The sequence below is a fragment of the Crassostrea angulata genome, chromosome 9 (genome assembly GCF_025612915.1).
Source record: "Crassostrea angulata isolate pt1a10 chromosome 9, ASM2561291v2, whole genome shotgun sequence".
Lineage (NCBI taxonomy): Eukaryota > Metazoa > Mollusca > Bivalvia > Ostreida > Ostreidae > Magallana > Magallana angulata.
Window position 1 is genome coordinate 19,504,850 of NC_069119.1, and position 23,919 is coordinate 19,528,768.

The 23,919-nt window shown below is 32.5% G+C and overlaps 3 protein-coding genes across 3 annotated transcripts; 2 read left to right on the forward strand and 1 right to left on the reverse strand.

The window, feature by feature from the left end:
- The first annotated feature begins 939 nt into the window (after positions 1-939).
- On the forward strand, positions 940-10,810 carry LOC128162190 (uncharacterized). The gene is made up of 9 exons (XM_052825377.1): positions 940-960; positions 1,529-1,765; positions 2,277-2,327; positions 7,586-7,729; positions 8,009-8,173; positions 8,415-8,827; positions 9,267-9,437; positions 9,752-9,962; positions 10,520-10,810. The coding sequence occupies exons 1-9, from the start codon at positions 940-942 to the stop codon at positions 10,625-10,627; spliced, it is 1,521 nt and encodes a 506-aa protein (XP_052681337.1). The 3' UTR covers positions 10,628-10,810.
- Positions 10,811-11,499: 689 nt separating this feature from the next.
- Positions 11,500-17,320, reverse strand: LOC128162986 (serine/threonine-protein kinase 16-like). The gene is made up of 7 exons (XM_052826455.1): positions 17,022-17,320; positions 16,328-16,568; positions 15,837-15,976; positions 15,494-15,614; positions 14,649-14,744; positions 14,287-14,411; positions 11,500-13,408 (listed from the first exon to the last, which is right to left on the reverse strand). Exons 1-7 carry the CDS (start codon positions 17,126-17,128, stop codon positions 13,282-13,284), a joined length of 957 nt encoding a protein of 318 aa, XP_052682415.1. The 5' UTR covers positions 17,129-17,320; the 3' UTR covers positions 11,500-13,281.
- Positions 17,321-17,562: 242 nt separating this feature from the next.
- On the forward strand, positions 17,563-23,524 carry LOC128162989 (dynactin subunit 2-like). Its single transcript, XM_052826458.1, has 12 exons — positions 17,563-17,653; positions 17,918-17,989; positions 19,032-19,125; positions 19,350-19,417; positions 19,740-19,999; positions 20,215-20,350; positions 20,603-20,668; positions 20,773-20,811; positions 21,088-21,237; positions 21,558-21,660; positions 22,128-22,219; positions 22,622-23,524. The coding sequence occupies exons 1-12, from the start codon at positions 17,618-17,620 to the stop codon at positions 22,706-22,708; spliced, it is 1,203 nt and encodes a 400-aa protein (XP_052682418.1). The 5' UTR covers positions 17,563-17,617; the 3' UTR covers positions 22,709-23,524.
- The last annotated feature ends 395 nt before the right edge of the window (positions 23,525-23,919 follow it).

Below are 23,919 nucleotides of genomic sequence, written 5' to 3' on the forward strand. Positions count from 1 at the left end.
ACTGGTCCTACGTGCATATCCCATGGATATCTAGACTTACTTAATCTAATATAAGCAAAGTTACGACAATAAGACCTTGAACCCCCACCATCAAGCAAAGTCCCTCCTGGGAACCTTCGTCATTACTATTCTAAAATTGAACAATATGCTATGGAGTTAAGTCCAGGATAATGATCTACATGTATAAGTTGTTGCGAAGCAATTTTGGCAGGTTTCAATTAAAATTCAACATACATGCATATGATACAGTAACTCTTTCTATAAAGTCACAGATAATTTAAATTACCATTTAACGAATAAGTAAAAATATATTTTTGAAACATTACCTTATTCTTCGTTGGGTTGAGGGTGGGTGGGGAGGCGGTTACTGTGCAATACTGGGCATTAGTTATGACCATGAAATATTGCATGCAAATATTTTAGATTAGATCTTGGATTAGTCGATTAGAAAATAAGATAATTTTAGATGTCTAATACTACAGATTCACTAGCATGTAGAACACAGATGTTGCCGCAGATTTACACACCTTTTTTATGTTGCTTAATTACTCGACAAAAAATACATTGATTTTATCAGAGTACTTCTAACATAGGTATGTTTGACGATTCAACGACAATATAATACAAACTTTATTTTATCGCAATATTCTGCGATTTAATAACTAACACGTTATGGTAAATTATTTAAAAAATTTAAATATCCATCAAATCCAATTTTTTTTCCAGAAAATGAGTTTAACCTTCTTAAAAATGGTTTTAATTCAAACAAAACCCTGAACAATTTGGATGCTTATGATAAATTGATCGGATCAACTGCATCAGTATCGGAGATGGGGCGTTTCCATCATGAGTCATGACACTATAAGCTACTTGCAATTGATAAACAATTATTGTTCTGGCGTGCGACAAGGTGGCGTCGTGTATTGTAACGATTCTAGAATGGGAAATTCAAGTAATAAGGTATTGTTTTTACTTCATTAAATTTCCAATTTTTACTCGTGCAAGATTAAGAACTTCATGGGTAAAATTTCAAATATACGACTAGATAGTACACATGTAGTATTAAAACATGTATCTCTTCATTTTACGATATTCTTTTTTTTTGGGGGGGGGGGGGGGGAGAAAAAGTTTTTCATTTTCATATCTAACATGCAAGCATAGGAGAGAAATATTAACCATTTTTGCGTACACATTACGGAATTTGTTTAAGTTGTCATGAATAATTTTTATTGTTACATAAAATTGATAAAAGCGTATAAATTTATTTCGCCGAAAATCAAATCGAACTTTAAATCAAAATGACTTAAAAAATTGTAGAATTATTTATTCTTAGATATATAACTTGCCAAAAAGATTGCATCACTGTAGAGTTCTCAGTTAACTGACTTTCACATGAGATCTGTACTTTGAAATATTTAGTATTCAGTCGCCAACAAAGAGGCATACTTGACCTTTTACAAACGGAAGGTCAAGGTTTCCACGAAATGAATCCCCAAGCATGTTTTAAAATTGTGTCTTGAAATTTCAGTATTCAGTAGCCAACAAAGAGGCGTACTTGGCCTCACACAAACGGAAGGTCAAGGTCTCCAGGAAAGAAGTCCCTAAGACCGCCACTGACCTGAAAGAGAACATCAAAGCGTGCATCCGGGACAAGAAGATACCGGTCGTACAAGCAGACGACAGGGAAGATGGCTGGCAGGAGTTCCAGGAACTTCTCGACTTCGAGGTTTTTCTCTTGGACTGTAAACTTCTGAATGATGATATGGTAGGATTTCCTTCGGTCATTTTCCTTACTTTAGCATTGCATTAATTTTGTTTATAATTATTATTTATTAATTGGTAAGCTTTCTGTGGTAGAGTCAGGTATATGGCATTCCTACTAGCTTTAGCTAGTGGGTTAACCCTTTAGATCGATCGAGAGAGTGCTGGATAATTGCCAGGACTGGTGTGCCAGAGGACCCGGATTCAAACCCAAGCAGAGACAATGACTGTCTCTGTTACATTTCTTTGGTTTTACTTGATTATGTTTCTATGTTTAATTGGTTCATTTTTAATTTTTTGGTCCAATTTGACATTTTGGTTGATTCCTTATTTTAGTCTCTCGATTTGAAGGCTTCGTTCAAACAAATCTGACAACCCCTCTCCATATAAGTTTACTTGATTAAATGTTTTAATTATAATTAATGCACGATGCAACGGATTACATCACTTACTAGTAGTAAATTCAGTAAGTAAGTTCAAGTTTTTGAAGAATTTCATCAGTTTCTTTGTTTTAGAAAAAGAAACAGAAACAACAAGAAAATGTTAAATCGGCTGTAACAGAAAAGGTAATTCAATAACGATATGTATTCTCTGAACACTCTAGCTATCGTCTATACCGGAAAAGTAAGTCGCAAACTTAAATTCTGAATTATTCATAAAACATTATCGATTTCATTACTAAAGAAAGATATGGAAGAATTGATGAAGCGTTTTCAGGAGCGAATTGGTACGGAAGCGTATTAGGGCCGCAGCAGTATTTTTTATTAAATTGTTATAACAGATTATCAATTTGTTATATCAAATTATTAATTTGTTATAACAGATTAGTAATTTGTTATAACAAATTAGTAATTTGTTATAACAGATTAGTAATTTGTTATAACAAATTAGTAATTTGTTTTAACAGATTATCAATTTGTTATAACAAATTAGTAATTTGATATAACAGATTAGTAATTTGTTATAACAAATTATCAATTTGTTATAACAAATTAGTAATTTGTTATAACAGATTAATAATTTGTTATAACAGATTATCAATTTGTTATTACAAATTAATAGTTTGTTATAACAGATTATCAATTTGTTATAACAAATTTGTAATTTGTTATAACAAATTATTAATTTGTTATAACAAATTATCAATTTGTTATAACAAATTATCAATTTGTTATAACAGATTAACAATTTGTTATAACAGATTATCAACTTGTTATAACAGATTATTAATTTGTTATAACAAATTATTAATTTGTTATAACAAATTATTAATTTGTTATAACAAATTAGTATTTTGTTATAACAAATTAGTAATTTGATATAACAAATTAATAATTTGTTATAACAAAATACTAATTTGGTATAACAAATTAATAATTTGTTTTAACAAATTAATAATAGCAGAGAGATATCATAGCATTGCACAGAAATCTCATAGCATTGCATTTTTATACTATTTTTTGGTATGCTATGATATTTTCAATGTTTTGTAATGAGATTCCATTGCTATGCTATATGATATTTGACCATCATTTTATGCATATCTATTACAATCTCATGCTATGCTGTGCTATGAGATTCGAGTAATGTTTCGAGATTCATAAGCAATGATATGAGATTCCTATGGAATTCTGTAAGATTTCTATGCTATGCTATATTAAATTGAAACGAAATGCTTAATGATATGGTAAGCAATGCTATGATCAGTGAGAATCATATGAAATGCTATAGGATTCAAATGCTTTATAATGTATATCGATGCTATGCTATGAAATTTAAATAACATAGCATTAAAATCGTATGACATAACATTGGAATCTTATAGCATATCACTTGATTCTCATTCATCATTGCATAACAAAACCTAGCACAGCATACCATATCATGTAATATCATATATCTTCATTAAACGAAGCATTTTATTTAAATTTACTAAAACAAAAGCATATAATGATATGCTATGATATTTCGATACTATTCAATGTTATGGATATAAAAGGTTAAATGATGCTATGCTTTGATGAATGAAAATCAAATTATATGCTATAAGATTCCAATGGTATATAATGTAATTCCAATGCTATGCTATGGAATTAGATAACTGTAATATCATTGGAATTACATTGCATAGGATTGGATTTTATAGCATATCATTTGATTCTCATTCATCATAGCATAACAAAACCTAGCACTGCATACCATATCATGTAATATCATATATCGTCAGACAGCATTTTAATTTACCAAAAAATAGTATAAAAATGTAATACTATGAGATTTCTATGCAATGCTATGATATCTGTATGCTACGGAAGCGTATTCGGGCCGCAGCAGTATTTTTTATTAATTTGTTATAACAGATTAGTAATTTGTTATAACAAATTAGTAATCTGATATAACAGATTATAAATTTGTTATAACAAATTATTAATTTGTTATAACAAATTATTAATTTGTTATAACAGATTAGTAATTTGTTATAACAGATTATGAATTTGTTATATCAAATTATTAATTTGTTATAACAGATTAGTAATTTGTTATAACAAATTAGTAATTTGTTATAACAGATTAGTAATTTGCTATAACAAATTATCAATTTGTTATAACAAATTATTAATTTGTTATAACAGATTAATAATTTGTTATAATAGATTATCAATTTGTTATTACAAATTAATAGTTTGTTATAACAGATTATCAATTTGTTATAACAAATTATCAATTTGTTATAACAAATTATCAATTTGTTTTAACAGATTATCAATTTTTTATAACAGATTATCAATTTGTTATAACAGATTATGAATTTGTTATAACAAATTATTAATTTGTTATAACAAATTATTAATTTGTTATAACAAATTATTAATTTGTTATAACAAATAAGTATTTTGTTATTACAAATTAGATATTTGATGTAACAAATTAGTAATTTGATATAACAAATTAATAATTTGTTATAACAAAATACTAATTTGTTATAACAAATTAATAATTTGTTTTAACAAATTAATAATAGCAGAGAGATATCATAGCATTGCATAGAAATCTCATAGCATTGCATTTTTATACTATTTTTTGGTATGCTATGATATTTTCAATGTTTTGTAATGAGATTCCATTGCTATGCTATATGATATTTGACCATCATTTTATGCATATTTATTTCAATCTCATGCTATGCTGTGCTATGAGATTCGAGTAATGTTTCGAGATTCATAAGCAATGATATGAGATTCCTATGGAATTCTGTAAGATTTCTATGCTATGATATATTAAATTGAAACGAAATGCTTAATGATATGGTAAGCAATGCTATGATCAGTGAGAATCATATGAAATGCTATAGGATTCAAATGCTTTATAATGTATATCGATGCTATGCTATGAAATTTAAATAACATAGCATTAAAATCGTATCTGTAAATCCACCTGTACCCACAATTATTGTAAAGTACTGTTAAATTGTATGCTATGGCAATGTATGTAATGTATACGCCTATAAACTACTACTACTACTAATTAAAATCGTATGACATAACATTGGAATCTTATAGCATATCACTTGATTCTCATTCATCATAGCATAACAAAACCTAGCACAGCATACCATATCATGTAATATCATATATCTTCATAAAGCATTTTATTTAAATTTACTAAAACAAAAGCATATAATGATATGCTATGATATTTCGATACTATTCAATGTTATGGATATAAAAGGTTAAATGATGCTATGCTTTGATGAATGAAAATCAAATTATATGCTATAAGATTCCAATGGTATATAATGTAATTCCAATGCTATGCTATGGAATTAGATAACTGTAGACATATCATTGGATTACATTGCATAGGATTGGATCTTATAGCATATCATTTGATTCTCATTCATCATAGCATAACAAAACCTAGCACAGCATACCATATCATGTAATATCATATATCTTCATAAAGCATTTTATTTAAATTTACTAAAACAAAAGCATATAATGCATGCGCGAATCTAGAGGGGGGGGGGGTCGGGGGGGGGGGGGGGGTCCCGACCCCCCCCCCCCCCCCCCTGGAAAATGAAAATTTATTAAATTTACATAGTAAAATTATCGCGAAAATATGCCTCGGACCCCCCCTGGCAAACACAATTATCCTTCGGACCCCACCTGGAAAAATTTTCTGGATCCGCGCATGTAATGATATGCTGTGATATTTCGATACTATTCAATGTTATGGATATAAAAGGTTAAATGATGCTATGCTTTGATGAATGAAAATCAAATTATATACTATAAGATTCCAATGGTATATAATGTAATTCCAATGCTATGCTATGGAATTAGATAACTGTAGACATATCATTGGATTACATTGCATAGGATTGGATCTTATAGCATATCATTTGATTCTCATTCATCATAGCATAACAAAACCTAGCACAGCATACCATATCATGTAATATCATATATCTTCATAAAGCATTTTATTTAAATTTACTAAAACAAAAGCATATAATGCATGCGCGGATCTAGAGGGGGGGTCGGGGGGGGGGGGGGGTCCCGACCCCCCCCCCCCCTGGAAAATGAAAATTTATTAAATTTACATAGTAAAATTATCGCGAAAAAATGCCTCGGACCCCCCCTGGCAAACACAATTATCCTTCGGACCCCACCTGGAAAAATTTTCTGGATCCGCGCATGTAATGATATGCTATGATATTTCGATACTATTCAATGTTATGGATATAAAAGGTTAAATGATGCTATGCTTTGATGAATGAAAATCAAATTATATGCTATAAGATTCCAATGGTATATAATGTAATTCCAATGCTATGCTATGGAATTAGATAACTGTAGACATATCATTGGATTACATTGCATAGGATTGGAATCTTATAGCATATCACTTGATTCTCATTCATCATAGCATAACAAAACCTAGCACTGCATACCATATCATGTAATATCATATATCGTCAGACAGCATTTTAATTTATCAAAAAATAGTATAAAAATGTAATGCTTTGAGATTTCTATCAATGCTATGATATCTGTATGCTATTATCAATCTGTTAAAACAAATTATTAATTTGTTATATCAAATTACTAATCTGTTATAACAAATTGATAATCTGTTATAACAAATTATTAATCTGTTATAACAAAATACTAATCTGTTATAACAAATTACTAATCTGTTATAACAAATTAATAATCTGTTATAACAAATTGATAATCTGTAATAACAAATTAATAATTTGTTATAACAAATTACCAATCTGTTATATCAAATTAATAAAAAATACTGCTGCGACCCTAATACGCTTCCGTAAATTGGACATAGTCCCGATTTGGAAATTGAGCATTTTGAAAATTGGGCGGGAACATACAGTGCTGACGTCATTTCCTGTAGTCCTATCTCAAAGGAAGATATACAAAAAGTTATTGCCGCAGCAAATGAGGAGGGGGTCAAATTACGATGCGCTGGTACTTCACATAGCTGGGCACCAGTTTTCAGTGATGACCACCAGATTTTAATGAGGCTTGGTAAAGTTCGAAGTGACTACGGACATGGCGCCAAAATTAGATTATCAAATGTAAGCTAGCTGGTGCTGTGTATTACACATTAAAACGTTACCCGTTTCACAATTGAATACCGGGGTATATAAAGCTTTGAGAAAAATAAATATTTTTAAAATTATTTACAAATAGAAATTCTTTTCTAAAAAGAATTTGAAAATTAGCAAAGCTATTTTTCAATATTTACTTGATATACTGTCACAACAATCGAGTAATTCATTTCAAAATGTTTCTTCCTGCAGAAAAGCCGTAACGAAGTTGATGTAATGGTGGGAGTTACCGCTGGAGAGTTAAGGGATTTTCAAGTGAAAAATAAGCTTCAACTCCCAACCAATGTCATACTTGACACGATGTCGATGGTCGGCGTAATTAGCGCGGGTTGTCACGTGAGTTCATAATCTGATCAGTATGATTGTACTTTACACGTGCGTTTTGTTAAGTTAATTGTTATATCGACTAATATCTGTATGAAACAGGCACTTTTTACAGTTCTACATGTGTATCTTCTGCATATTTCTTTACCTAATTTGATTTGTAAACTATGAATTGTTTTGGCAATTATGGGGCAAATTTATTACAATTGGTTACGATAACGATCGAGTGTTCAAATTTCTATATTTTTTCTCAATCACCATTAGTCTTTTACCCCCTTCTTACAATGACAGGGAGTGGGGCGGAACGCTATGTCCGTCAGTGATTACGTCATCAAAATGCGTGTGTTTGACGCCAGTGGCGAGCTTAGGACCTACACGCCAGATAGCCAGGCAATGTTTAGGGCGGTGATCGCCAGCTTTGGCTGTTTTGGTGTGGTATACGACATCACTCTTAAGGTGCAATGCCGCCCTAATAAGGGAGACAACTCGATAGATTACAGTCATTTTTGTATAAATTAAAATTGCCATTTTTAAATGAATAAATTTATCTTTATTTGAAAGTTTATTTCACATGACTGTAACATAGAAATATTTTTTTAAAGAAATAACTGTGCAGCTTAATGTTGTAGCTTACGTTATTTATGAGATTATATACACCGTGTAATGCATGTATTTTATTTACTCCGTTATTTTTAAGATGGAGCCTGAAATTGTGGTCAAGACAGAAACCCTATACTATAACTTGGGAGAAGTATTTTGCTATGCGGACAAACTGAAATCTCTTGTGGAGAACAACTGGTCCACCCACATATTTTGGTTTCCGTACAACTCTCTGAGTGTGGGTGATTACAATCCAAAGAACGATGAATTGTGGGTACGACTGACGAACAAAGCGCCCCCTAGCGTGGACCCCGAGGACTGGGATTTCTACACCTGGCGCGACACTAAAGATTATATTTCCCAGTCGTCACTGTCGGCCATTTCTCCTCTGATGGGGGAGCTGCAGAGTATGGTGCCATACTTTAACTGGGTCGCCTTTCAGTCTCTGAAATACGTGCTGTATCCGAGTGGAGAGATACACCAGGAGCATGCGCACTCTGTTCATTTCAGGTCAGTATGTACAAATCAAATGTATTCAATGTTGCTGTTTTTTCGCTTTTGTACTAAATCACCAGTAAATTATAAAGTTGTTCTTTTAAATTTGTTTTAAATACAAATACATAATATCAAGTACTAGTATACAGTGCACTTTGACAATGATTATTGTGACAGTAGTACAATTACAAGTTATATTTCGTCTATACAACATTTCGTTAAATTCTTGGTGACCTTTCATGTAATTTACATCCCTTACGATTTATATAAAAATTATATATTATATACTTGAACAACGATTTATGAGAGAGATTTGTGTACTATAGTATATGCCAATCAATCTAACTTCAAAATAACTTTCCCGCGAACTGGTTGTGTGTGCGAAAATTAGTTACATCGAACACGTTCAAATTTTGAACCATATTGAAACTTTCTTTGTCGATTTTTTTTCCAGGAAACACATCGACACGACCCCGGTGGATTCCGTGGAGTTTATTTTTGACTATGACGACGACTTTGACCGACTTCTCCAGATAATCCACGTGGTTGTCAAGCGGGTGGATCACTATGAAGAGAAGGACGAGTATCCGCTCCTGGCGCTAGAAATGCGCTTCATGGCTTACAGGTTTGCGCATGCTCTATCACGTGACTTAGTATATAGTCACACGAGATATAAATTATAATTTAATTTTACATTATGATATTATTTTATATATCTACGATTTATAAATACATATACTCTGTAAAAAATAACCTCAAATGCGATATATAAAACAAATGACGAAGTCAACTGGATTAATTAATTAATATGACTTTTTGTACATGTATTAAACACCATCAGCCCAGAAAAAAGGCTTTTAAAAATCTATTACTGTGAAAATTGCAATTGATAAATAGGATACCTTATTTTACGAAAGCAAAATTAATGCACGATTTCAGCGATGCGTACTTAGGAAGCGGGGTTCTTGGTAACCCCGCCACAGGGGGATCAGGTCACGTGATCTGTATCGAAATCATCAGCTCTCCTGGGTCTAAGGAATGGGACAGGTTCAGCAAGGATGTGGGTCAGGAGTGGATGAGTCTGGGGGGCGTGCCTCACCTGGCCAAGCACTGGGATCACTTACCGGGGATCTACGAACATATCCAGGAGGTAACTGGTGAAACGTCATTATGATAATGTTTATGAAACTTACGGTTGATTTTAATCCGCCCCCCCCCCCCCCCCCGATCTCTTTCACGACGTCAGAGCGGCAAATCAACCGTGTGGTCCCGACGTATCTTTAACGGACGTCTTAATTATACTATATAATCAAAATGAAACTCTGGAGTTAAAGCAGAGTCCTTAAAATTTAGATTCTTCGATTCTAACCAAAATGTAAAGGACAGCATAATAAACACAGCCTATTTGAATTACGATTTTCTGCGAAAGTTGTTGCATGTACATAACTCATGGAACTGCACGTGTCTAAAAAGTAGAGAAATTGCCTTTTTTAGTTTGATTATCAGTGTAAGACACCTAGTCTTTTTCGTAATAACCCTCACAATAACCATAAGTTTTAATTATTAAGAAAAGAATTCTTTAAAAGTTTTTTTTTTATAATTTGCAATATACGAAATGTATAGTTATCATCCAAACATAGTTCAATGTGTTTGTAACTTTAGTTATAATTACATCGTAATCTTTTCCCTACATTGATTTTTTTGTAGAAAATGGCAGGGAGTATATCGTCCTTCAAAACTCAATTAAAGAAGTCGGGCGCGGATCCTAAAGGCATGTTCCTGAATGAAACCTTGAAAAAACTTCTGAATCTGTAGTCTGTTATTCCGATAATTAATTTCATTTTATACATGTATATTTAAATATATCAATGTATATATAATTGAATTTGTAAATTGAGCTATTTTGAGATTTGCACGTTTTCATGTATATTTTTTAGTTTATTCGATTTCTTCTTACTATCATGTTATTAAATAGGCAATAAAAACAACTGATGAAAAAATTAATTTAACTCCAAGTTGTTAAATAGAAAACATTTATAATCATTTACTATAAGGTTGACCAAAAATTCATTTTAATTTTTTAATCTGAAAATATGTTCAATTTTGATGACAAATGTTACGCAATGCTGTTTACATTGTACGCATACAAAAGGATGAGAGCTTAAAATCTGAATCGTTGAACTAAAACTTTTTTATCAGAACATAGAATTCAATTCATAGGAGGAAGCATTTGGTAAGAAAATGTTTTGAAATAGAAACGACGCGCAACATCCGGTAAACAAACGCCATGAACGACCCTGATTTTACTCACTCTGTAGGAGTATTACCGTTTATTCGTGTATTTCCGCAAGAATTAATATTAATTTTTGCTTTTCGTGATCACTTGAATATCGCATAAAACACGCATATATTACATGTATATCCTGTAATGTTTGCATTAAATTTTTCTATTGAAATCGGAAAAAAAGACTGACACAAAGCAAAAAGCTTACATATTTACACGTACCTATTCGAAAAAAAAAATTAATTACTTAAAAATTTCATAATATGTCTGATAATTACTTGGATTTAAAAGTTAACGTAACGTGCCTTTGAATCATAATCATTTGTAATATTAAATTCAATTTAAAACTTCAAGTGGATCATTGATTTCATATAACTTAAGTTTTAGTTATCATTCAAACCAATTTCAATTTGAAATTATTTATTAACAGATATGCACAATTGCCAATCTCGTAAATAAATTACAATTAATAACTATTGTAAAATACAATTCCTCTCTAACATAGCATACAATTATCCAAAATAACAGAAATGAGCACAATACCCGAATACCTTATAGAGGAGAATCATGTTTTTAATGAGAGTTATCTCTCTTGTTAGATAAGTCAGTGTACCTTAAATCATAACAGTTTTGCTAAAATAATAAATGCAGATAGTCATAAATAAATAATGCAAAATAAATTAAAAAATGCATTAATTTTAAAAAGACCAAGAACAATTTCGACATTTATTTTTCAAGTGCCAAGTAAGACCGTCCATTAAATGTACATCACTGTTTATATTTTCCCTATGCATTAAAAGATTTGATTAATGAAGAGAGTGAAGACTCCGACTGCTCTCATCACTCAGTTCCTTCAGATGTTTGCAAAAACATTTTAAACTTTTTTAAGAGGGCTCGATGGTCATGGCCATGTTTACACTATATTGATCTCCTTTAGAAGAAGAACTCTATGTAAAAAAAAATAAAGGAAAATACCAAAATTTAAATGATAAAACGTATTGATTTTTTCTGTACTAAATAATCGTTAATAGCTTAACAAATCATATCTTACAATTTTAGGTAGATCTGATGGTTAATTTGTTGGCAATCTAGCATTTTTAATTGATCTAATAAGTGTACTAGTTATGGTTGGTATTGTCATGCACACATAGCATAAATTAACATACTTCTAGTTTCACTTCTTCCTGATATATATAATGTGAACAGGAATTTCATATAGGAGTGAGATTATAATTTTCATTTATCCTTTGAAAAATTCAAAGTTCCATTAGAAAGTGATCTTTACTGAAATTGATAATTCAATAAGTATATATAAACTGCATTTTACAACAGGAATCTCCTTTTATGGTATACAAAGCAAAGAATGACAACCCTATATGTATAACAAGTTGCATCTGACACTAAAAATGCCCAGCATGAATAATTGTGAAATATTAATAGTTTATACAGTGCATATGGATTTTGGTTCTGAAAACCTGACAATTTGTCATTGTATCCAATTAGGTACATGTAAAATATGGGAAGAAAAACCACTGTATTGTTGTTTTTGTGTAAATTTCTAATGTTCTTCCTACATTAATTCTTGTTGCGAAAAAGAGTAAGCACATTATTATGATATTTATAATTTTCATGAAAAAATAATTATGCAAACAAACCTTGAGAAATTTAATCCCAAAAAAGGCAAAATACTGTAAAGCCATCAAGCCACATACACAAGAAAGGCTAAGAATTCCAATACTTTGATGTCATGAAGCAATGCAATGATATGTTACAGCAATTTTACTACATTCACCTTAATACTTTCAATGCTTTGTATAGAATTTAACATTGGGCATGATTTGTATCTGGTAATTTGTGGAATGCATAGTTTTAATACATAAAATTTCCTCATTGATAATCATGAATAAATACGATTGAATTGTTACCAAAAATCTTAATTTGCAATTTTACGATTACTGTTTTTTCTTGACTTCATGCAAGTCATTAACACAGGCGCTCTAAAATATAAATTACAATACAATAATAACATTACTTGTTCCCTTGATTACTTGCATTGCACAAAACACATGCATACCAATGGAATGTTGTGTTAAATGAATGTAGAGACATTCTTCTTGGATTGCATTGCAAACTGAAAAGACCAATCGGGGCAGAACCGCTTTATATTGATATATAGTCTGGTTGGTCAGACTTGGTTTTGGAATTTCCTGTAGTTTTCTTCCACAATTTCCAGAACATTGTCAATAAATGGCCGCTCTGCTACATTCACTTTCATCAGCCGCAGAATTAGTTCATGTATTGCACTTGAATATCTAAAAATAAGACAGTCAAGACATGTACATCTTTTAGATAAATACCGGATACTGAAAAATACACTCTGAATAGAGTAGTAAAAAAGTATTAATTTGGGAAAGAAACTATGGAATGATGTGAAAGCCCAAAACAGCTCATGAGTTGAATGAATTCCACATCTACATGTACATGTAAGTACATTTTACATGACTGTATATATATCATCCACCCTGAACCCTAGAAATCAAATCAAAACGTCTAAAGTGCTAAAACAGTCTACATGAAGATATTTTTGGTTATCAATAAGGTTTGCCAATAATTTGTGTTATGAGTAAAGTTGTGCTACAGTACAGTACGACTGTATCTACATTACATAAATATAGTGCTACAGTACAGTACGACTGTATCTACATTACATAAATATAGTGCTACAGTACAGTACGGCTGTATCTACATTACATAAATATAGTGCTACAGTACAGTACGACTGTATCTACATTACATAAATATAGTGCTACAGTACAGTACGACTGTATCTACATTACATAAATATAGTGCTACAGTACAGTACGACTGTATCTACATTACATAAATATAGTGCTACAGTACAGTACGACTGTATCTACATTACATAAATATAGTGCTACAGTACAGTACGACTGTATCTACATTACATAAATATAGTGCTACAGTACAGTACAACTGTATCTACATTACATAAATATAGTGCTACAGTACAGTACGGCTGTATCTACATTACATAAATATAGTGCTACAGTACAGTACGACTGTATCTACATTACATAAATATAGTGCTACAGTACAGTACGACTGTATCTACATTACATAAATATCATTAGACAAACATGTATTTACATGTACTTATTTCTGAACTTACCCAGAATTGTCGGGAAATTTCACGTTATCACTCTGCGTGGCCAAGGCCATACTGCCGCCTTGAGCGTATAGTTTATCATACGGAGATTCTAGGAACGCCATGGCATAAAGTAGACATCCTAGAGACTGGAAAACAAATTCTATAATGGAGAAACCTTAATATAATTCACCTTATCATCTGAGAAAATGAGCAGATAAAAAATCATGGATATACCAGGTACATGTATATATGTAAACCAACAAACAAATATGAATATAACACCATCTTAATTTTATGTAAGTAAAAGATTAGGTCACTCATCATGAAAGACCTTTTACATATGTACTTGATGATTAATGAAACTTTTCTCCGCTTTGTCTTACCCAAATGTCTGTCCGCTCATCCACACTGGATCCCACCTCCACATTGAAGAGTTCCGGGGCACGATAAAACATGGAGCATCGCTCAGCTGCCTCATCCTTTAATACAGAAAAAAATTATAAATTATCTTGTATCAACTTCAATGTCTTATACATTTTTATACCAATATACATGTGCATGTACTGACCACAGAACAAATTTTCATGATTGTATGCATTTGTTGTTTTGGGGACATTATTTATCAAGAGTTCTCCTTTTGTTTTATAGATTTAAAAAAAAAAAATCTATCTACCAGTAAACATATATAGAACCATTTTAACAAGGCTTCTGACTTTCAGTATGACGTTACTATCATTTTTCTTGTTGATTTCAAAGAGCAAAGGCTGAGTGGCCTAAATGAAATAGACAGGCCTACGTCACATTGCTGTTTGACACCAACTACTGTGGAATCATTTAAATTCGTGGGGGCCAATTTTCGTGGATTGTGGGTTTTTGCTTATTCATGGGGATGTAATTTCGTGGATGCGTCGGTTTTCAGTTTCAGTAACAAAGATAACTCTTTCCTAAATTCCTTTTGTTGAGGGTGTAAATTATCGTGGGGGAGAGCGACCCACGAATACGACGAAAATTCAGCCACCACGAATTTCGATGATTCCACAGTACCCAAAGTACAAGCTCTTGTTAAAATGGTTCTACATGTATAATACCAATAGAAAATTATTCAAATGATAAACAATCTGATCTGGGTAGCCTAGGGTAGTTTAACAAAAACAAAACTATGAACAAAATTTTTTTTTGGTGCAAAAACTATTCAGCCATAATGTGAAAAAATAACAAGCAATAGAACCTGTAGTTGTCGAGATATTTTGGCATTAGAGACCTCCACCCTGGCCAGGTTGGCTGACCCAAGATCCATCAGAATCGGTGACCCATCATCAGCTATCATCACATTGGCAGGCTTTATGTCTCTACAAAAGGAAAAAAATGGGTCTAAAGTTCTAAAACACCTCCAACACATTTTGCATATCAAAGAGATTTTTAGAGATACAGCTGAAGAATTGGCCTGTTTTTAAAGATATACTTTCCTGTTCAAAGACTACATGTACTGGTAAAAAAATAAATATATTGTGATTATCATATTCTTTAAGCTAGAGAATGTCAAAGACTAAAGACTCTTTTTTTGGTCATACCTGTGAGCATACGGTGGATTCTGACTGTGAAACTCTTTAACTGCTTGACAAAGGCCTCGAAACATAGTCCAAATTTGCTCCTCTGGGATTTTTTCGGACTTTTTACTTAACTTATCAATATGGTCTTGAATAGAACCTCTCTACAAAGGAAAATATGAAATATATACAATCAAGTATTTCCAAATGCTCCTCATATTAAACTAAAATTGTTACTTTCAACCTACATGTTTGTGATTTATTGATCATGTTGATGAACAATGATAACCGTATTAATAAATTCATGATAAAGTAGCATGGGAGATATATGAATGGGTTAATGGAATATTGAGAATAATAAACAAGCTAAAATCTTAATTTACCAGGTACATCACAAAACATTTCTTTATGTATTCTTACTTATTCTAAAGCTATATTAAAAATCTCATGTCTGACATGGACTTTTCAGAATTATTCTCTTGATCTGACATTTGATCTTTTAGACAGGTACTTACACAGTAGTATGGCATGACAATTAGGACTTCGCTGAGGATGTCCAGGGTTTTGGAGTATTTGCTGACTTTGATGTTGGCCGATTCTTCCAGGGGAATGATATTCGGGTGTTTGAATCGCCTCATCAGTTCTACTTCCTGTGCGGCCACTCGTTCCTCCTCTTTGGAGTGACATGTGATTCGCTTCAAGGCATAGTCTTTGTGGTTTCTAGCATCTTCTATTAAATCAACATAACTGAAACCCCTGTAAAAAAGATTGCATAGGATATCGAATTATTGGTAATTGTTCATATCTTAGAGCATCATAAAATTTTCAATACCTAATAAAGTTATTTGGAATACCAATACCAAATTATCTAAATGTGAAACTGTTAAAGAATTCTACAGGTGGAGAATGAAATAATTATGAGGTAATTTATGTGTAACAGGATGAGTGAAATAAAGATAGACCAGACCAGGATTTGAACCTGGGCCCTTTCCTTCTCTAGTAAGGTGCTAGTAAACCAACTAAGCTCTCTGGCTCTTGCTACATGTACATGTAGCTATCAAACCAGTCTGGCCATCACATTCTACCCCTTAAGATGATCTTGATAGATTTTTGAAACTTCCATGAAAGATCTAGTATGCTGGTGTGATTCAGCTTGAGTTGTTGAGCTTATCGTGTAATATAAGTTATCATGTATGCTAAATGTTTTACCCCTCTCCTAGTCTATTCCTTATATAGAATCTTCTGTTGTTGATGGTAAGTGCTTCACGTCCACACACACAATTCCCCATTTTTAAAAAGATATCTAAATTAAACATTTGCTTGTCCGATTCTCTCCATCAATAATCATGAATAAAAACTGTAAATACAGTTTGCACTATTTCACTGGACACCGAAACTATTCTGACGCAAATATATTAAATCCTAAACTGTCAAACAACACCAGATTTTGCTCCAACAGACAACTACCCTACTTTCACAATGTTGATGTGGATGCAAATCAATGTACATTTAGTGCTTTTAACATCTGCCAGGAAATAAAAAATATTCGGATAAAAACGGAGTTTTTGTAGCTTTCAAAATATGAAGCTGAATCAATTTACATAAAAGTATATTCAATTCAGCTGAAAATTTCTTTTTTTTTTTTAAAGATATTTGGTATGAAGATTTATTTTTATAGATCTGAAATAATTCATAGAGAAGTCTTAAATATTTTTGATCCGTAGGTAAAAATATAAACAAACATACGCATGACTCTGACTTTGCATGAATAATCTCCACTACTCAGCTACTGACAGACAGCAGAGATGGCAGATCCAAAATATGCAAATCTTCCAGGAATTGTAAGTTTTCGTTGGAATTTTATATACTTCAGTTTCCTACGTATGCTTATTGTCTCATGTTACATATCAGTCCCTTGAAATACTGTATTTTAATGGCATTCGAATTTCCTCAACATGCCAATTCCTCAATTATACATAAGCCCTGTTGTAAATTACAATATCAAGGTATATGTCTGCAGAGTTGTAAAAACGAAGATGTATATAGTCAATTAAATGCACATGTTATTTTAATCTATGATTAGCTGAAAATCCTGTTTTTGTTAGGATCACGACGCTCCCGATGTCTATGAAACAGAGGACTTGCCAGAAGATGACCAGGCTATGCAGTCACCACAGGTATTTATTGAGTGACTGTGTCGAAAGAATTTCATTTGTTTCCTCCTATTAATAGGACCATGGACTTTGTTTAGTTTGTTATATTAATGTGACAGTCAGACTGGTTTGTATACCAGTGCCAGATAGCTGAGAGACAGCACCTGATTAGAGATTCAGGGGTCCCAGGTTTGAATCCTGGTCTGGTCCATTTTGATTTCTCCCATGGCGTAACATTTGGTACTATTACCAATCCCATGAACTGAGAGGTTATCTTCTGCCAGGGAAAGAACCGGGAGTGATATTCCAAAGGTGAAAAATCATTTAAGGGCAAGGAATGTGACTGTCAGACCGGTTTGAATACCAGCGTCAATTAGCTCAGTTGCTAGAGCACCTGATTAGAGATTCAGGGGGCCCGGGTTTGAATCCTGGTCTGGTCTGACTTTATTTCTCCCATCTTGTTACAACAGCAGTTTTATGCCAACCTATTTAATTCATTGTGATTTACTAATAGAAATCAACACCATTTATCCATTGTAAGGCTTAAAACATTGAATTGAAGAAAAAGCATGCGGCTTTTCTTCTCAAATGCCCGAACAAAACTGAAACGGAAATAATCTTGTGCATTATGGGTAAACACTAGGTGATACCACAGGGGTGGTCTCAAAAGTTCAGGGATGATCGTAGGCAGCTCGGGGGAAAATTCATAAACAGGGGTTTTACCTTTAAAAACCTCCAATCTGTGCTAATCTAGATCAGTGCATTTTTTTCAGTTAAGAGGCCAGCGTTAATTGAAGCTTGTTTTATTGCATGAAAGAGATTAAAATAGCTATACATTGTATGTATACAGTCATGTAACAGCAGCCCCAAGTATATGCAGTGATCTTGTCAATGACATATAAATGTACAATTTTTTATTTTATAAATAAAGACAAATTGAAATTACCTGTAAGGGTTTTTTTTTTTTTAATCTTATATGCCTGTTGAATGAAATACAATATATTCTTAATCGTGCAGTAAGAAATTGTACATGAAGTAATACATTATTTTCTTTTTGCAAATTAAGGATGAAGGAAATGAAAATGTAGAAAACCTGGCATTGGACACCAAAGCTGCCCTGGGAAAATTCAAAGGTGCCCAAGTTAAAGCTGAGGGACTAGGTCAGTATTTGCTTTGATGGGTTATGTATAGAATATATTGATAAACCTTATTATTGGCCGTCAAAAAGTAATACTCTCTATGCATGAATTTTCACCAATAACAAAAATGATTCATCTATGAGAAACTCTTCTCATGATTATCATGTGAATATTGAAAATGTAAGGGAATGTTCAATAAACTTCTGAGGTAAAGTTTGTAATTCTAAGGTCTATTTTGCTTACAGATTTCTCTGATAGAATAAGTAGGTCCAGGAGAACTGGATATGATGTTGAGAAGACAGAGTATGAGATGGTAAAGAGAACACAAAAAGTGTTGAATACTGTAAACCAACTTTTATTCACGTGCGAGAAATTTACGCAAGGGTCACGAGGGCCTCATTGTTGCGAGTATTTCTTGCTGCGAATCAGTTGTAATCGTATGATTGCTATAACAAGACAGGTCTGGATAAGGCTTGAATGCGAACATTAGGTGGCACAAACCAGTTTAGCGGAAGTATATAGCAAAATAAATTCGTCACAAATAAAAGTTGGTTTACAGTATGCATGCAGTACTAATTTATTTTTGATTTCATGTCTTGATCTCAGTGACTAAACTCCACTTGTTTTCAATGCAGTTGGAGGAAGGCGCCAGTAAGATAGAGACTCCCCAACAAAAGTTACAGAGACTCCAACATGAGATCCGCGAGCTTGGCGAGGAAGTCAACGCGATCCAGGAAAACGTGAAGAAAGACGCCACGGCAGAGAAAATCTCCCCGGTGGACATCAGCAAACAGCTGGAGTATCTACAGCACCAGCTTAATGACCTTCACCTGGAGAAACTGTTGGGGCCAGAGGCCAAGGTCGACCTCTCAGATCCTCAAGGTCAATTAAAGAAGTAAGGATAGGTTTATAGCTTTTGATGTTCAATTTTTGATTTTAAAACATGCAACAGCTAAAAGTAATTAACAAACATTGTGATTTTCTTTTTTACTATATTTGAACTTTGAAATATCAAGATGGGAATGCTTAAAATAAGGTTGACGTCTACGATAAATTTTGATGTACCAAAAGTCATATGTACATGTACCTAATTTTGTTTTCTCTTGATAGACGCCTTCTGACTGAATTGGCTGCTTATAAACCAACGGAGGGTAAAGCACCAGCTGGGGCCAAAACCGACAGCAGTTGTGTGACCTATGAACTGTTTTACAGACCAGAGCAGGCACAGTTCAGTAGAAATGCCAGGGTAATTGCATGCAATTCCACTTAGTATCTCAATTGTTTTTATAATAAAGGAAGACAAAGATGTGAGATCACATGCTTATCTATTATTGTAGATTAAAATGATCATTCATAATTGTATATTATCCATAATAGATTACATGTATTCTGATTAAGGTATATGAAAATGAATAATTTACCCAACAAACACTATTTCAACAAAAAGGCAGCTTTATGTTTTGTGCTGCATTAATCTTTACCTTGTATATTTCCTCAGGTGGCCAAGCTAGAAGAGAGACTAGAGAGGCTGGAGGCAGTGCTCGGGCAGGGATCAGATAAAGTGGTCAGTGTATAATCTACATGGTCCATCCTATCTCTCTCATAAATTTTTACCAAATTCACAGTTTTAAAAAGTAAAGTTATAATTTTAAATATTCTGTATTTTAGGGAATCTTAACTGCTGACACAGACAACAAGGGTATTGTGGTAAGTGTTTGGCTGTATGTCTGTCTCTCTGGGGTTTTCAAAATGGCAACAATACAGGAAATTATCTTACTAGAAAAAAAAACATTTTTAACATTTGGTGCCAGGGGATTGGAATATGATAAACATATCTGAGTCATGGCTTGGGTATTTTCTTGTAAGAAAGTAAGGCGCAAATTGACACTATTTTAAAGGTGGCCTAGTATTCAGTACACTAGTGTATTTGTTGTTTTATAGTTGTGGTTTGTTGTTAGATATACACTTAGTTGTTGTTGACAGGAGTCTGTGGGGGTACTGAACTCCAAGCTGTCCCTGTTGGAGCCCAGTAACCTGGACCAGGTGGACGTCCGTCTGGCCAGTGTCCTACAGAAACTCAACCAGATCGGAGAGAAGAAATCAGGTCAAGCTGACCTCGATAGACAAAATAAGGTAGAGTCTAGCAAGAAAGAAAGGAAATTTAACATTGAATACTGCAAATCCCTCATGTGAATTAATTACAGAACAATTTTGCTATAACCCATTGAAATATTGGATCATAAAATTACTCATATCTGAACAATTAAGTGATTATGTGACCTTAAACTTTACCTCATTTGAGACTGAGGCTGTCAGTGGAGAAGAGTTTAAAGTCTTTTTTTGAGCATTAGTGAGGGTGTAGATTTTCTTACAAAGAGAATCTCTAATTTATATTAAAATGGAATTCTAATGGTCGTCTTTTTTAAAAATCAAAATTTAATTTTGTTTTATAGGTAACAGAGTTGTATGATATGGTGAAGAAATGGGACTCTATAAGAGACACTTTGCCCCATGTTGTGGACAGACTAGTGTCTCTCAAAGACCTTCATGAACAAGGTATTATTAAGTACAAAATAATGAAATATATGTAGGTCCTATACTGAAGTGTAAAAATCATTAAAATTTTATGAAAACAGATTACTTCTAAGCATGTAGTGCTTTATACTTCGTAATTAAATTATTTAAATTTTCAAAAAATTGCAAGAATTATGTTAAAATTTTTGAAATAATTGACAGAGAAGTTAAAATGCATTTTCAATCAGTTAACAGTATGATGTAATAACAGTGTTTTTTTTAAATTAGGTTAAATATTTCATTTTTGTGTATAACTCTACTGTTCTATCAGATATCATATTTTCTGTTTATAGCTCAACCATTGAATCAGATATCATGTTTTCTGTTTATAGTTTTACCATATAGTCAGATATCATGTTTTCTGTTTATAGCTATACCATTTAGTCAGATATCATGTTTTCTGTTTATAGCTATACCATTTAGTCAGATATCATGTTTTCTGTTTACAGCCCTACAGTTTAGTCAGCTGTTGTCACACCTAGACAATGCCCAACAAGAGATTACCACCACACTAGGGGCTCATGGAGACATGATGAAAAAGGTAAGGCTCAGGTACTCATGATATAGATCAAACAGTTACCCTGACATGACAAAAAGTCATGGTCATTGATTGTGATAGGTCTTGCACAATATCATGGACATTGATTGTAAGGCTAACATCAAATTAGTCACGTGTGTTTGTCATCTTGATACATTGTCAAGTTAGGTTCATTTCTCATTACCATAGTTGCCAATAAGTTGAAAAAGTTGAAGCAAAGTATGTTCTCACATCTTCTTTTGCCATCTCTTAAATTTTTTTTTTTTACTATGAAAAATTAGTAAATTGACTACATGTGCCAAAACAGCTAGATTTTGTTGATATTCTTGAATCAAAACTTTCATTCTTTGAATAAAAATACATTTGCAGGTATCGTTTTGATTTATTCCTAATTCTTTTTTTCAGCTGCAAGCAATGTTCAAAGAAAACAGTGGCACAATCCAAGCAAATTGTGAGAGTCTAGACCAAAGAGTGAAAGCTTTGGGCAAATGAAGTCCATCTATCTGTGTAACCGGCTTATTCCATTCAACCATCTTATGAAGTTTAATATGTACATGTTCTAATAATTTATTGGTGTCCTGGCCTTCAACATTAGGAGCAAAGAAAGTAGCGTGAAGCAGGATGATGAATTTCTGACCAAGGGCTATTTATCATTGTGCTTAAGTGGTTGTAACTTGCCTTTATATTTTGCCTCATTTACATGAATAAGATTTTGACTTATCAGAATACTGTTAGTATGATTTATTCTGCTCCATTTATTAATTTTTAAGGAAGTCATTATAAAGATATGGGTACATTTTACTTTACTGTGTAGTTACTATGATCAGCATTTGGTGTGTAAACAATTAAATATTATATAGTTTATTAGGTTGACAGTAGTCTTTCTACTTTGACCCATGACTCACATGTTTTAAGTTTTTTGTTGTGGGTATATCATCACCACTTTGGTTTTAATTTTCACAGAAGGCTATCTTAAAAATTGATTTATAAATTTGGATTGTTGTACACGAAACAAGGAAGGATGTTTGTATTGTACACATTGTATGCATACTTAATTAATTAAGGTATGTCGCTACATGTATTGTATTTCACTTTATGAAGTTGTATTATTATTCAGTGATGCCAGTCACATATACACGTAACTGTTCATTCAACAGTCCATATTAATGTGCAATATTTTTTAAAACTTTCTGTGCTGGGATGGATGGCTACTTATATTTAGTGCTATTTTTGGTATTGTGGCATGGAGAAATATTGGGCTGACTTCTTATGTTAGAATCTGACAAATAAAGAAGAACAAAATCTATCTATATGTTTTATAATTTTATTCTCATAATGCTTATAAAATTGAATGATAACTTAATCACACCACTAGCGCAAAACATTTTTAGTGCATATCAAATGATCTTATGTTTCTATTATCCATATAATACACAAAACCAACAATTTCCAAAGGGCCGTTGTATAAACAGACTTGAAACGTTACATTTTCCTCCTCCAAAATAAACAAAACAAGCAATTTCCTCAGGCTTATGGCAGAAACAGACTTGGGACTTCAATCTATTTGCTTGCAAATTGATTGGTTAAGATTGATGTAACCTGGTGGCCTTAATACTTTTGTTCTCCCAAATCTCTTCTGACAAAATGTCTTGGAGCTTGCAAGAATATAATAAATCACTTCCAAAGGAGGCTTATGGAGTTCC

Excerpts from the sequence above, each read along its gene's own strand:
- LOC128162190 (XM_052825377.1), top strand. The coding sequence starts at position 940 with ATGGGAAATTCAAGTAATAAG. Across the intron at positions 961-1,528 it reads TGGGAAATTCAAGTAATAAG|TATTCAGTAGCCAACAAAGA; the intron begins GTATTGTTTTTA and ends TTGAAATTTCAG. Across the intron at positions 8,174-8,414 it reads TATACGACATCACTCTTAAG|ATGGAGCCTGAAATTGTGGT; the intron begins GTGCAATGCCGC and ends GTTATTTTTAAG.
- LOC128162986 (XM_052826455.1), bottom strand. The coding sequence starts at position 17,128 with ATGTTTAATTTAGATATCTTTTTAAAAATGGGGAATTGTGTGTGTGGA. Across the intron at positions 15,977-16,327 it reads TTGTCATGCCATACTACTGT|AGAGGTTCTATTCAAGACCA; the intron begins GTAAGTACCTGT and ends TTTCCTTTGTAG. Across the intron at positions 15,615-15,836 it reads AATCCACCGTATGCTCACAG|AGACATAAAGCCTGCCAATG; the intron begins GTATGACCAAAA and ends TTCCTTTTGTAG.
- LOC128162989 (XM_052826458.1), top strand. The coding sequence starts at position 17,618 with ATGGCAGATCCAAAATATGCAAATCTTCCAGGAATT. Across the intron at positions 17,990-19,031 it reads AGGCTATGCAGTCACCACAG|GATGAAGGAAATGAAAATGT; the intron begins GTATTTATTGAG and ends TTGCAAATTAAG. Across the intron at positions 20,000-20,214 it reads CCTCAAGGTCAATTAAAGAA|ACGCCTTCTGACTGAATTGG; the intron begins GTAAGGATAGGT and ends TTCTCTTGATAG.